At 26.5% G+C, this 14,543-nt stretch overlaps 1 protein-coding gene across 3 annotated transcripts in view; it reads left to right on the top strand.

The window, feature by feature from the left end:
• Positions 1–3,487: 3,487 nt before the first annotated feature.
• The window catches only part of LOC112592555 (fasciclin-2), a 151,126-nt gene continuing 140,070 nt past the window's right edge, over positions 3,488–14,543 (top strand). For all 3 annotated transcript variants that reach the window (XM_025336655.1, XM_025336654.1, XM_025336656.1), the window contains exon 1: positions 3,488–3,943. In XM_025336655.1, the coding sequence (XP_025192440.1) occupies positions 3,865–3,943 (79 nt within the window). In that variant the 5' untranslated portion in view covers positions 3,488–3,864. The remainder of the gene's footprint in view (positions 3,944–14,543) is intronic.

The following is a 14,543-nucleotide window of genomic DNA, read 5'->3' as shown; positions in this document are numbered from 1 at the left end:
TATTCTTAAGAAATAATTCAAAGAAAATGAAAAAATTTGATTTATTAAATTCTAACCATATACACAGATTACTTATTAGTCCTATTATATATAGTAACAGATTAATCTTCTCGGCGCCCTAAGACACGCTCAGTGTTTACCACCCCCCTTTTTTAATACTTTCCAAAGACCATAATTTAAATAGGCTAACATAAAAGAGTGAAAGGTAATCATGTATAGCCGTTCCGGGAGTGATAATTGATTCAAAGGTTGTATGGTTTAATAATTATTGATTTACACTTTAATTCAAATATTGTATTACATATAATCTTACAAGTTAAAATTTATAAATTACGTAAAAAAGTATGAATGATTTAATGCAGTTCCTTTTAAGCTTTTAATTGAAAAAAATCATTTATCTTATTTTTTTTTTTTTGAAAGAGAGAGTAAAAATAATATGATATACCTAACGAATTTGCCGCCCTAGGCTCGAGCCTCACGAGTCTAGTGGGTAATTTGTCACTGCAATTATAAATTATACGCATAATTTGGCATACTATTGAATTAGAATAGGAATTATCCCTAATGTAGTAATTTATTAGAATTTAGAAATAATAATAGTTACCTATATTATATAATAATATTTAATAAAGTATTTTTATTTTATTATGGTCTTGAACTCCTATTAAAACAGGAAGACGTCTTAAAATTTAAATCGTTTAAAATACATATGGTCATATAGGAATTCATTAGACTGCATTAAAATTATTCTTTCTATTAATTTTTTTTTTATTAAATTTTTTGAAACATTTTAGCAAACTTTATTTGTCTCAAATTTATATTTCTAATGTCGTTGTATTTACGTTTAAATTATGATAAACTGTAAAAAAATACTGACTATATAAGATAATTGTAATTTACAATATATTTTATGTAAACTATGAACTATAATGTGTGACCATATTTTTTCTTTTAATATAATTCATCAATTTGAAAATCTAGGGTCTAAAACAAATATTAAACTATTTTGATAATTCAATTTTATTATTAGCATATATGTAAATTTTAAATTTATAAACCGGGATTTTATCTTGTTAAAATTTTTAGTTTTATTTGTATACTCTGTCCCGTGCAATAGTTGCAATGTTATGTTTGAAATAAACTAGTTAATATACAAATTCAGTTGAATTTAAATTAAAAACTTCGTATACAAGTTCATCAAATTTTTAATGAACTCTTTTTAATGATAAATTAATCTTTAACTATGTACAAAGAAAACAGTGCACTAAAAATTCAAGTTTTACATAATATAATTAGTATTTTTCCATATTTATATCGTGGTTTTATTTTCAACACGTCAATTTAAATTATAGATATATGAAAGTAACTGAAATGTATTTGATTTAAAATGTACATACTATACTTATACCGATTGTACTTATGCATTGTTAATTATCTACATTATTAATTTACTATATTTATGTTATAATTAATTATGTACCTAAATAAAAATCGATTAGATAAAATATTTAAAGTTGTTGTACTTGATGATGTTCAATTTATCGTGTTTAAATGTTTTAATATAAATTGTGTAAACTCAAAACTGAAAAATAAATAATAATATTATGAGGAATTCAAATGGTGTAGGCATATTGTATATAATAAAGTTGTCGAATGATTTTAATATACAAATTATTACCAGGAACACGAGCAAAAAAGTATTCCATATTTATTTTGTATGTTGTGTGTTATATGTTGTATGTGTTTAAGTAGTATTTGTTTCTAGAAGATATGAAAATTACATAGGTACGATCAAAAATTTGTATTCAAATGGATATATAGAGACGTGTATAGATGCGTAGTAGTATAGTTTATTTATGTGTACATAATATACTTTGTTTGTTTTTCTTCCGATATGCTATATTCCTACGAAAACATCAGTGAAGCCGTTAAGGTATATAAAGGTACCCATAATATATATCATATACTTTATACATATACGAAGGTGTACACTGTATTGCAGTGTATTGTTATTGTTGGTTTATTTTTTTTTACGTTTTTCAAAATAACATCGTTTGTAGTTTGGTATACGCGAAAAAAATAGAACAGAAAATCGAACATCTAATGATATTATATTATCTAGTATAATTTAACTATTTTATATTTTAAAGAACCATATAGTTCGGGATTTTCGGAAATCAAGTGTGTTCGTGTTTGACGATCACGGTAATAGGTATTAATAATACACCGTATTATACGATTTAGACAATTTTTAACGACAATGAACCGTGTCTGTGGTTGGCGGGTGCACGGGGAAGTGACGATTTCTACTTTTCGGGTTTTATTATCTTTTTTTTACCGGATGTCGCTTCGCGGCATTGATGAAAAACATCAGAGAACAAAAAAAAAAAAACGTGCCGTTGAAACAGAAGCGGATCCAATAGCGATGACGAGTTCTATCTTTAAAAGAGGGGTGGTTTAAAATGTACCTATACAGTCAATTAAAAAAAAAAAGAATTAAAATTTTCAGAGCTCTTTTGATTAAATGTCATTTCTATTCATACTGCATGTATAATATTAAACACTACGAAAACGATTCAGTTTGTTCTTAATTTATTTATGCATAATATATGTAAACATTGTTTTATTTGGGTTTATAAAACTGTTGAATATATAATATAAAAAAATAAATCGCATAAATATTTTCTCCTTATTGATGTTTATGTTTTAATGACAATCGTATTGAAAATAATTGTTAGAAACAATAATTTTATTTATTTTAATTCATACTTGGTAGTTAATATTAACCAGATTTTACTATCTCCATTAATGAAAATAAATATCTTTCGTCTTTATAACTTGTCACAGTTTTCAAATTTTACTGACATTACCGTCATCAATATGACCAATTATTCCTCTAGGTTCTAACTTTTATATGTATATTGATTTTAACTAGATTGGTAGAGTATTGCTCGTGATTTAACTTCTTATTTTGTCATGGTGTATATTAAGCTCAGGGTGAATAACTAGATAGGGGCTTAGTTTTTACGGACTTATAAACATATAATGGAAACTTCACTGATTTTTTTTTATTTAGGTCGTGTATTATATTAATATAATATACGTTTAGATGGTATTATCGATTTCGATGTAGCCGAGTACCTCATCACTCTCGACTAGGAAATCAAAGTACGGTCCGTTTCGTATCGAGAGAGACGATATTATACCGCGGTCCAGTGGAATGAAATTTATTCGCTTCGCGCAATACCTACTTTAAACCAACGCCGTCGTATAGTCACTAGAACGAAGCGATGTCACCGACCATAAACGAACAGGTAACAACCGCCACCGCGACTGGTCCAACCGGTGCGCGTCGTGTTTCGTTGCGCGCGCGTTGTAGGAGTCAAGAGCACCATGTAGCCACCGCCGATGCCGCCGGGACCGACGACTGCCGACCGGCGCCGAACTCACGGCACCTGCATTCCGTCTACCAACCGCCACTGGCCGTCGTCATCGTTTCGCGCGTCGCTGTTCCGTCGTCACCGCAGTCGTTGTCCGCCGTCATCGTACGCACATTCACGTACGTGTTGGTACACGCCGTCTTCGTCTGTTACTCAAGTTACTGTCGCGGGTTAATCACTTCACCGTGTTTTTTTTTTCATACCGAGACGTAATGTCACCTGTACGTTGTTGAAAAGTTACCGCCAAACCCGATTAAGTCGTAATATTCGTGAACCCACGTATTTAATGTTATAATTATTATTTTACAAGACAAATCGATTGATATTTCCATCGTTTTATCAACGTGTGCGATATACGTTTGCGAGTGATAAAATTCCGTCGTCTCATCGTCGTTATTCGCGTCTAGCGGAAAACCACACGATTATGATGCGAAACCGCTTGTTGTCGTCGTGGCTTCCCACGCCGCTGCTGGCCTTGGTTCTACTGGTCGCCGTCGTTACAGGTAAAACCGTTATGTTGATTTTGACTATAGGTACCGCAAGTCGTAACGGACTTAAAAGTGGGCACGGAGAGTTGGTTTTTATGAAGAATTCTTTTCGAAGTCGAGTTTTTTCAATTTTGCCGCCATTCTATATATCGTCCCGAGTCTTTATATGATGATGACTATGCGTCGATTTAAACAAAAAAATAAATGTTGTCGATTCTCGAGAGATCTTGCGATTATTGTTTATATATATATATATAACTATTTGTCGTTCGTCGAAAAACACGTATACTTTAATTTTAATTTTTTTTCTTTTTGTGTTCTGTTAAATTTAAAATCAAAGTTTTCCTATTGATTTTAATTGATCAGATCTTTTCTAAAATCGCGTAATATCGTTATCATTGCTATCGTAATTGTCATAGCACTCACTATTAGTAATAGTCTAATAATAATAAATTACTGATCACACGTGTAATTTTCCTGAAAATCTGTTCTCGGAATAGTCTTTTGAAATGTAACAATCTGTAACTAGTGTTAGTTAACATCGACGTACTAAATTATTATACATCACAAGTGATGGTCATGGCCATATGGATAATATAATTTAGGCAAATAGTATCCGCGTGCGTTACATAGGTTTGTTAGCATTTTGCGGGTCAGACTCAGATACCGCTTTTGGTACGCACGTGTTCACAATCAGTCGATTTTTGGTGGACTAAGAATTGAACAATTTAATATATGTGTCATTCATTTAATTTTTTTTTTTTTTCGTGTAATAAGAAAAAAAAATTATTCCTGTATAATATTTTGATTTTATAATAGGTATTGTTCTATAAATAAATTATATTATGTAGTGCCGATAGGTAAGCGTCTATTTATATGGTTATTTCTAGTGTATCGTAATCACGGTTATCTATTAGATAACAATGATCATAATCTATCGATAGACGACTTGTTGTCGATTGTTTGAACTGTAAGTACGTAATCACAAAGCGTATGTAATATAGGTGTAACACCTGAGATGTTCGATACTGTTTTTTCAAATATTATATACCTAACTACTATCATTTAATAGATATGTAAGATTTATAAATGATGATATGTCTACTACCTAAAGATAAATATATTTATATATATATTATAATATTATTTTCGTAAACTTTCAAGTTTCGTGTTAAATGGCGCGATAACAAGTTTTTAACTGTATTTTTTAAAACTAATGTAAACAACTTATAAACAATTTATATGGAATAAAATATAAACAATTGACACGAAATAATGTGAAGATATTTTTAATTCTGTGCAAGTCTAATAACAGTGTTCCTCCCAGACTACTGCATAAGTTATTTAAAAAAAAATAATAACAATTAGGTTAATAATGTAAGTATTTAACAAGCTAGTTTATTGAATTGTATTTAGTAGGTATTTAATTAAATATATTCTACTAAATGTGTAAAAGAGATTTGTTGAGGTATTTGTTTCTTAAGCTATATCAAAAATTTACATTTTATTCAGCTAGTTAACAAATGCTAAAATACAATTATTCTCTTAGCGTTAAATTAATTGAAAACTAAAAACAAACATTTATTTCGTTCTATGTGTACTTAAATAGTTATGTAATTATTAGATAATTAATGAGATAATATTGTAGTTAGTATAAGCAATATTATATTATTGTTGAAAAGGTTTAACATTGTTTTAAAATTTAAATCGAAATACATACTTTATAGTTTAGATTATAAGTATATAGAATGTCATAAATTTATTTAATATTTTCAATTTTAAATAAATGTATTATTGTGATAGGTGTACGCATTAAAAGTTTGTATTACTTTTTCATTATTGTGTTAAAAATCAATGTTTTTAAATTTAAATAATGAAACTTTCTGAATAACAACCATGCTGATACCAGACATCCGATTTTCACGTCAACTGAATGTCTTTTAGAAAATAGATGGTTATATATGAATAGGTACCTATCATTTCAATGGATTATTCGGTTTAATTTTATTTAGTGAACGAATGAATACCTTCTACCCTGTTATGACTTCTATCATTGAAAAGTTCATCACACTCTTATTTCAGTTAATAATATAATATTTTTCATCCTAATATGAAAAATTTCCCTTGAGTGATGATAGTTGAATATATTGTTTAATAATATATTTTTGAGCTGAAAATATTTTTCTTACGAATTTTAATAACTCAAAACAATTACTAATTAGGTAATGTTTATTTTGTTTTTAAGTTTTTAAAAGAAAATTTGTTATTTTATTGAAATTAAAATGTATAAAAACTTTTGTACATTTTTATAATGCTTATTATTAGATTTTGAAAATGCGAGTAAGTGTTTGTTGACGTCTGTATTTTCTTAGGTTGTCTGTCAGTTGACTATGCCTTCCGGCGTCCGCACTATATTGCTTTTTTCTCAGCCATTGGCGCCATTCTTCAATAAGTACCTAATAACTAAACAAAATTTAATTCTCTTATACATTTATACTAATATCATGACTAAGTAAAAACCGTTCTGTACTTAATTAATTTTTAGTTTTTAAGTCATTACAATGAAGATGTATCTATTTTTTAATATTGTACATTATATATACAACTGATCTTTAAACCAATAACATTTTTAAGTTCAGATTATTTTATTTTACTAAAACTGCGTCGTAAACAGTATTACTAATCTTAATGATTTTAATTTTTTTACTATTTTTGTTTCAACTATAATAAAATAATACTAATACTTAATTATTATGACTATTCTTAGTATTTTATCAAATAATATTCTTGTATTAATCGTTTGTTACGTCCAATATGTATAAACAACAAGCTGTGGTGCGTACTATTATCATGTATCGACTATCATATTATATATTATAAATTTGCTGTGTACAATTTGTTTCAGTTTGTTTTCGAAATGGTCTTTGTGTTAACAATAAGCATTATATTACTATATTATTATATCGTTCAGAATTAATGTACACGGTATTTTTAACGATAAGCCGTGAAATAGCTACACAATTTTTATCGTATCGTGACTGAACCATACACAATACACTTGACTATGTATTTTTTTCCCTCGGTGACTCTCACGTTTCCTATATTCCTCTGTCCAGTCGTGATGGCACCGGGCGGCTCCCACGAAATGCGTCTTTTTGAATCCACCTAATCCTAAATCTCGATTTAATTTTGATTTAGGTACAAAGCACACATGTATCGATTGGATACACTTTTGATGTTCATTGGTTTTAATAAGTAGATTTTTTTCGTGGGAAATTTTTAGGGTCTGTAAATAAAAAAAATAATATTTCACAAAACAATGTATTTAATGTCCAGCAAGAAAAAAACTGGTTTTAAAATATATGTTAATGTGAAAGAATATTTATATAAATATATTGTTTAATCTGTTCAAAATATTTTAATGGTTTACATCTTATACTTTAAATGGCATATTAGTTTTCATCTAGTAGGTTGTTATTATCTTATAGTGGTTTTGCCTTAGCATTGTATTTAAAGAATTAAATTTTGAAATTGTGTATCATATATTGTTGGTTATATTATATATTAAGTCCCAAACATATGTGTTAAAAAAAAGAAATATTAAAATATAATATAGTTTCTACTGTAAAAATTAATGTTATAAAACTTAATATGAAAATATGTTTAGACAAAAATTACGACTAAAGTTATGAATATGATGAATATGATTTATAGATGAATACATCATACTAGGTACCTACCATTGTTATTATACTTTAACAACAGTGTTAAGTTTCTTATCATAGAAAAATATTGGGGAAATGTTATGCATAATTTTATGAAATATAAATTAGAAGATTGAAGTCGCTTGCTGTCCGCGTTTAAGAATAAAAAGATGGTTATTGTGTTAGATAATAAATTATTTATGATGTCAAACTGTGTTATTTGTTTAGCTTATTAGAAATTAATAGGTTTAAAGTTCTTAAAGGTCAAGTTATAAATTTATATTACTTATATGTGAAATCAATAAATATTATAATTATTTTTTTGTTGGTGAAAATGTTTTGGATTTGTAAGTATTTTATATGTAAACTACTTAATAACAGGTGTCCGTTTATCTGAAAGCCTGATTCTGAATGTTTTTAATTTGTATGTAATAATAAGTAAAATGTCATTGATAAATGCACTTAGGTAAATTATTAAAGCATAAGTAATTTTTCTTTAAATAGTACAACAGGGCGATTGTATTTTTGTGTTCAAATAAATTCCTTTATTTTTATTTCTCAATTCTTTGCTAAGAGTGAGTAGTGAGTATAATAAATTATTTTTTGTCTATAAATATTTCGCGTTAGTGCGCGTTTATGAAGAATGCATTTTGTATACTTAAGTATGTTTTGTTTTTGAGGTCATACACATTTTACACATTTTATCAATATTTATTCCAAATTAGAAAATACATTTAATTAGTTTTTAAAATGTTCGCGTGGAAGAATGATATTAAAAAAAAAAAAAAACAAGTATATTAATTTATTACTAAATAAAATCTTAGTAATTTTAGGTAAACGGTAATATATTTTTAGGAAACTTTACAGTTTATATATGCAAATTTTAAATTGATCTTTATTATTAAGATAATTGTAATAAGTTATTTTACGACTCTCAAAGATTGATTAAAAAAAAAATGAGTATTTGTGTTTTGTGAAAGTAGCTTTCTTTAGGTATATTGGTTTATGTACTTACTGTAAATATTATACTTTATGATTTTTGTTTTTTAAAATCCACAAATACAGTTTTTTGTAGAGATTCTTTTTTTTGTTGTAACAACTTTTGTTATTATTTGACTTTGAATTTTTATGAAAATTTAAAATTATTAGCTTTAAAGAATACAACTACTTTGGTTGCTGTTTCAAAAATCCATCATAAGTAATATTCAAGTATATTCTTATTTTAAAATCTTAACATATTTTATTATAAATTGGTATAAAATGCAAAATAATGTATGTATTATTAAACTGTTATCTAGACTTAGTCGATTAAATAAATTATTTTATATTACTTAAATAATTTGTTAAATTAAAACTTATTAAATTATAAAAGTTTGATATTTTCCCTATCTATACTAGAGATCGAGGGTTTTCTCCTGGATTTTCAGTAAAACACTGTAATAAAGTTTAGTATACTTATTAAATATTTATTATCTTTGTACTTGACATTTTAAATATTTTGTTTTGAAGTGGAGTTAAACTGGGTGTCGGGGTTAAATATGTATACATATATTTATTACATGCTAATTATGTATTTACCTATAAATTTATTTGTGTTTTAAATATTATATATTTTTTTAAAATGTAGTTTTTTCGATATATTGGAGTACAAGGGCGCCCTTGATTAAGGAAGGGACATGTCCCCCCCTGGAAAATGTTGAAAAATTGTTTACACAAGATCTACAATGAGTGGAGATTGATTTGATGGATTATGCATGATAAGTGTATATAGGGGAAAATTGATGATAAAACGAATGAATATATAGAACAAGTAATAAATATATTTGGTGTTAAAAGAAGAAATTTACAATCTTTATTTGTAAATTAATATTTTAATAAATTTATGTTATTAATCAAATGAAAATTCAATAAATTACTTTTATGGTTAATTAGTTAAATAATTATTATTTCATAATTTTCCAGTTTGATATCTAAAATATAATAGTATAATATTAAATTATTGTAAACTTCTTCCTATCTCATGGAAATGATTAAAATTTTGTCCCCCCTTTGAGAATTTTTCTATGGGTGCCTTTGTCGGAATATAAAATGCGTCATTATAATAAAACCAACATTTACAAATTATTGTTTTAAGATTCATTTTTTTGTTAGTATTATAAAAATACAGTAAAATTATCAATTTTAAATTATAATAATATTAGTTCAATATTAAAATGCTTGTTGAAACTAACTCAGATAGATATTTATAGAATGTGTTTTTTGTGCCTGTGACTAACATACTGACGGTAATAAGAAAATATGTATTGCATTGGTAAATAAATAATTTTTTCACGTCTTATTTATCTAGTTGATTATTTAAATATTTCTTTTTCCTATACAATTTTTTAAAGGGGGGTTCCGGTCAACTAACACATAGAGGATATCCGGAATCTCGAAGCGTAGCATGTATATGCGTGGAAAAAATTATTTTTCAATACACTGCGCATTTTTTAATGATAGTATTTTTTTTATAGTTTATATCAATTTTCTAATAACAACGCATGTACTTCTGTGAACGAAGGACTATGAAAAAAAAATTCGTTTTTGTTGTACTGAAATGAGATGCCCACGCCATGTCGCTTCGGGACCATAATCGAATTATACCTTCATGTACACAATAATTTAAGATTAGAGGTATTATAATACCACGTCAAATATTAAGTCGTGTGTGGTGTATACCGCGCGAGTCGAATACTCATTTGTTATGCTCGCGATGATTGCAAGTTTTCTTTATTTCCATTCTCTTATGTGGGTCATGACTGGTCGGGTCATTGCCTATGGGTTTGACTTTTGTCGCACTCTGTAGATGTAATAGTAAAAACTGGTTATATCGTTACTTAACGATCGGTCTTGTTGATATACACATACTATTCAAGTCCCACGCAGACTCTTCGTTGTTTTAAAACTACCACCACACTTTTCAACTTTTGATGAATGACTATCTTCTTTCTTTACATTTATTTTATTTTCTTGATTTAAAAATACTATTTCACACGGTTTTATTTTTTTTAAATTGAGTATTATTATCATTATCTTACAGCAAGGTACTATTTTACGTTTTACATTTATATTAAGTATTATACATACGTGCTTTTATATTCATACATTACCGTATTAAAATAAAATTTTTTTTTAGTTTAACAACATTTACGTATAATACGTATATGATGATATACAACATAAAATATTTATTTATAATTTTTTTCTTTTTTACAATATCCATTGTTTAAATTATGTATAGTTTCTTTTATTTTTTTGGTACAACGTAATATCATTTAGTTGTTCCTAATATTTTGTTTAGCTGAAATTTTATTTAAATAAAGGATTTTTTAAAATTCAAAACCTATTGACTTATAGTTAGATTATTTTTTGTTATTCATTATCATTATAAGGTGTTTTCAGTTTATCCTTCTGTCCTTTGCCCGCTGTTAAGTAATGCTTTTATTTCTTGAAATGTGTCTCGTATCATTCTTGATTTGTACACGTGTTCTATTCAAAATGCATGCGTGTGGGAAAAGAACCATTCACCCTCCATTATCTTAACGGATATATATAGTGCACCATAAAATCATCCATTTGTCCTTGGAAAAGAATTGTATTTTGTGTTTCTTGTGATTTTATTGGAAAAAATGTCTTTTGGACAGCTAAACTACTAATACCTTATATATTATATTCAAACAATTATCGTCCAATCCCTTGTATTCAGTCACACGTGTCATAAAAGCTAAAGTGTTACAATACGTATATATGTGTCTGTCAATTTATTTCTTTTAGCAGTATTCATGAAAAAAAAAAATAGACGATGCATCTGTCGTCGTATTGACACTATTGACAGTGTTTGCCAATTAAACTTCAGGATAAGCCAAAATATTTATGTTATGTATGGACGCACTATTTCCGTGCCGACAGTCTGCGGAATGCCTGTAGACATTGCCAAGTCCGTTTCAATTTCTCATAAATAATGTTTGTATTTGTTTTATTTGCTCATGTGTCCGGTTTCGTCTACAATATTGATGTATATAACAAATAAATATAATTTTTATCAAATGGTAATTGATTTTAAATAAATGTACTTTTATCTAGTTTAAGGAATTTTTTTTAAGATTAATGTTTTTATGGTTTAAAGTACTTATTTTTATTTTATATCGAAATTGGCACATTTATTGAAAAATCAACTTTTTCTATCTTTTTATCGATTAATGGTAGTATTTTTTTTTGTAAGTATTTCAGAAATAATGATAATTTATAATTAAGTAAATGTATTATTTAGTATTTTTATAAAATTATTATAGTTGATACCTGCAAATATTTAAAAATCTATTTATATTTAATTTTTATCTCTTATTATTTGAAAGAATAAAAATTATTTGTAAATTATAAAAATAATTCATTTATTTATACATTATAACAATAGAAATTGTATTATATTAATTATTTTATTTAAGTTCACAAATCAGTATATTATTAGTGGATTACGAAAAAAAAAAGAAATATTATTTTATTACTCAATATTTTAAATTATCATAATAGAGTAGTACCTAGTATATTACATGAATTTAAGTTAGTGTATAAAAATATTGATATTTTATGAAATTAAAATATTTTTTTAATTTTTATTTATGTTTATTATTATCTTTACTTCCATTGTCCGTACTGAATATAATGTTAATATAAACATTCCAGATTTAATACATGTATTTAGGTTTCACACATAAAGTACATTTTTTATTAAATAAATAATTAAAGTTTTACAATAAGATGAAGATACTCATTAAAGCTGCTTATTTATACGGGTGATATTGTCATGCTTTAACACTATTAATAAATATACACATTTATATGAAATATAATAGTTTTCCATCGTTGTTTTTGTTGCGAGTTGGATTTTCTACTCATTTGGACCTTCCCCTTAAGTCAAAAATATCATTGCACCCTCGTTTTGTTTATAGTCACAGTGAATCGAAGCTAGTTTTCCAACCTTTATCAGTGATGCGTGAACGACACCAAAAAAGAAGTCGTCTTGTTTTAATATAAAAAGACCTGAACTTTCTGAGGTATTAGCCACATTTTGGGGGGTTGTCGAAAACCAGATGGGAAATCATTCTAGGGTTTTTTCAAGAATAAAGGGAGTGATGGTAGGATAGACACACAGTATTTCCCTAGAGACTAACCAGTATACGTTCTTGATACGAAATTAAAACCATTTATGGTAGGAAAAATGTCGAAAAGGATAGGTAGAAAGGGTCATCTCTGAGGGTCATTTTTCATCGTCACTTGGTCTTTACCCTGGTTAGTCTTTTGGCTCTCTCAAGGATTGGTTACTCGATCTCTGACGCTAATCGTATAGAGATTAAGAATAAAATGAATTATTTCAGATTAAAATAGTGAGCATAAGTAAAAAATTGGTTTCAGATTACTTAATAACTAACTTCAAATTATTGTTACAAAATTTATGATTTAAGTCTTTTTTTTTAATCATTATTTCCATTTAGTTATATTTAATAAAGTTTGCTTTATAATTTGTATTATATATTAACAATTATACATTTACGCAGCTATCTATTTATATTTAAACTATTAAACTGAGAATCTAGCTAAGAATAGGGATTTAAAATTTTTATTATTTAGTTTTACGTCACATATAAGTAGTTTAGGTTTGTATAACGTGTGATAAAGTAGAAAAGTTTTGAAAATTTGAGTGTTTTCTGAATATGTAGTGAGCAATTTTAGATTTATAAAATCTTATAAACGATTATTTTATATACTTTTAGAAGGGTTCGAGAAATTATACGATAAGGATAGGTCATAATATACTCTTTATAGGCCATTTATCCACCTAAAACTCAACGCAATGTAGTCTAAAACCATATTACTTTTATTTATTGTTTCAACGATTCTTTCTAGGTCACGTGGGACAAATTCAGTTCATTCTATAACTTTAGGGTGGTTTATCATTAAAGAAAATCTGAAACACGCTTGATTTATAGCGTTTTTCTCCATATATTTTACACGCTCTAAAGCATATATGAAACAAAAGTTATCTGATGAGATTAATATTTTTATAAACTTATATTATATAAGTTTTTGCAAAATGGTTATAATTTTAACATTGAATATTTAATTTCATAATATTTTTAAACCATTAATCCACATTATTTTAATTATACATCGTGTATGATATAAATATATTACTATTCTATATGAACTCTTTTTAAATTACACTGTTGTTTTTTTCAATGAATACTTTCTTACGTTTGGAAGAAAGCAAATATAAATTTGTTTGCATAACTCGTGGTATTGTCGTATTTATATTAAATTTGGTTAAGTATTTTTCAAATGTAATAAAACATAATAATATATGCACTTGATTACTTAATTATTTAGAGAATTTAAAAATAAATAACAAAAATTAAATTGGAAGGTACTGCCCAGATTCAGACTTATACACTTTTAAAATAATCCTATGCATATTAAATTATGATAAAAATCAAAAAAATAACAATTGTGTTGGGTAAGTTGAAAGGAGGTAACGTGATTTCGTGACTTATTGTGTAACAAACTTCAACCCTCAATGGGTTGAATACCTACATTCTTAATTCATTCAAAGTGATTTCATTATTTTAGAAATTAGCACGAACCTTCTAAAAACATATTAGTGATATTAATCAAATGATATTTGATGTATATTTATAGCTATATAGTATAATATAGTATGACTAACGTTTAATAAATTATACCACATTTTATTTTTTATACCAAATATCCATCGATCATTTTTTATTTCGTATTATTCGAAATATTGTTGTAATTACAATAAATTATAAAACATTAATGAGTAATTATGATTTTTTTTTACAAATTTATATAATTAG

Source organism: Melanaphis sacchari, unplaced genomic scaffold (assembly GCF_002803265.2).
Source record: "Melanaphis sacchari strain LSU unplaced genomic scaffold, SCAv2.0 Contig178_pilon_pilon, whole genome shotgun sequence".
Classification (NCBI taxonomy): domain Eukaryota; kingdom Metazoa; phylum Arthropoda; class Insecta; order Hemiptera; family Aphididae; genus Melanaphis; species Melanaphis sacchari.
Note: the sequence above shows the minus strand (reverse complement) of the source record. Positions and strands in the feature narration are given on the sequence as shown.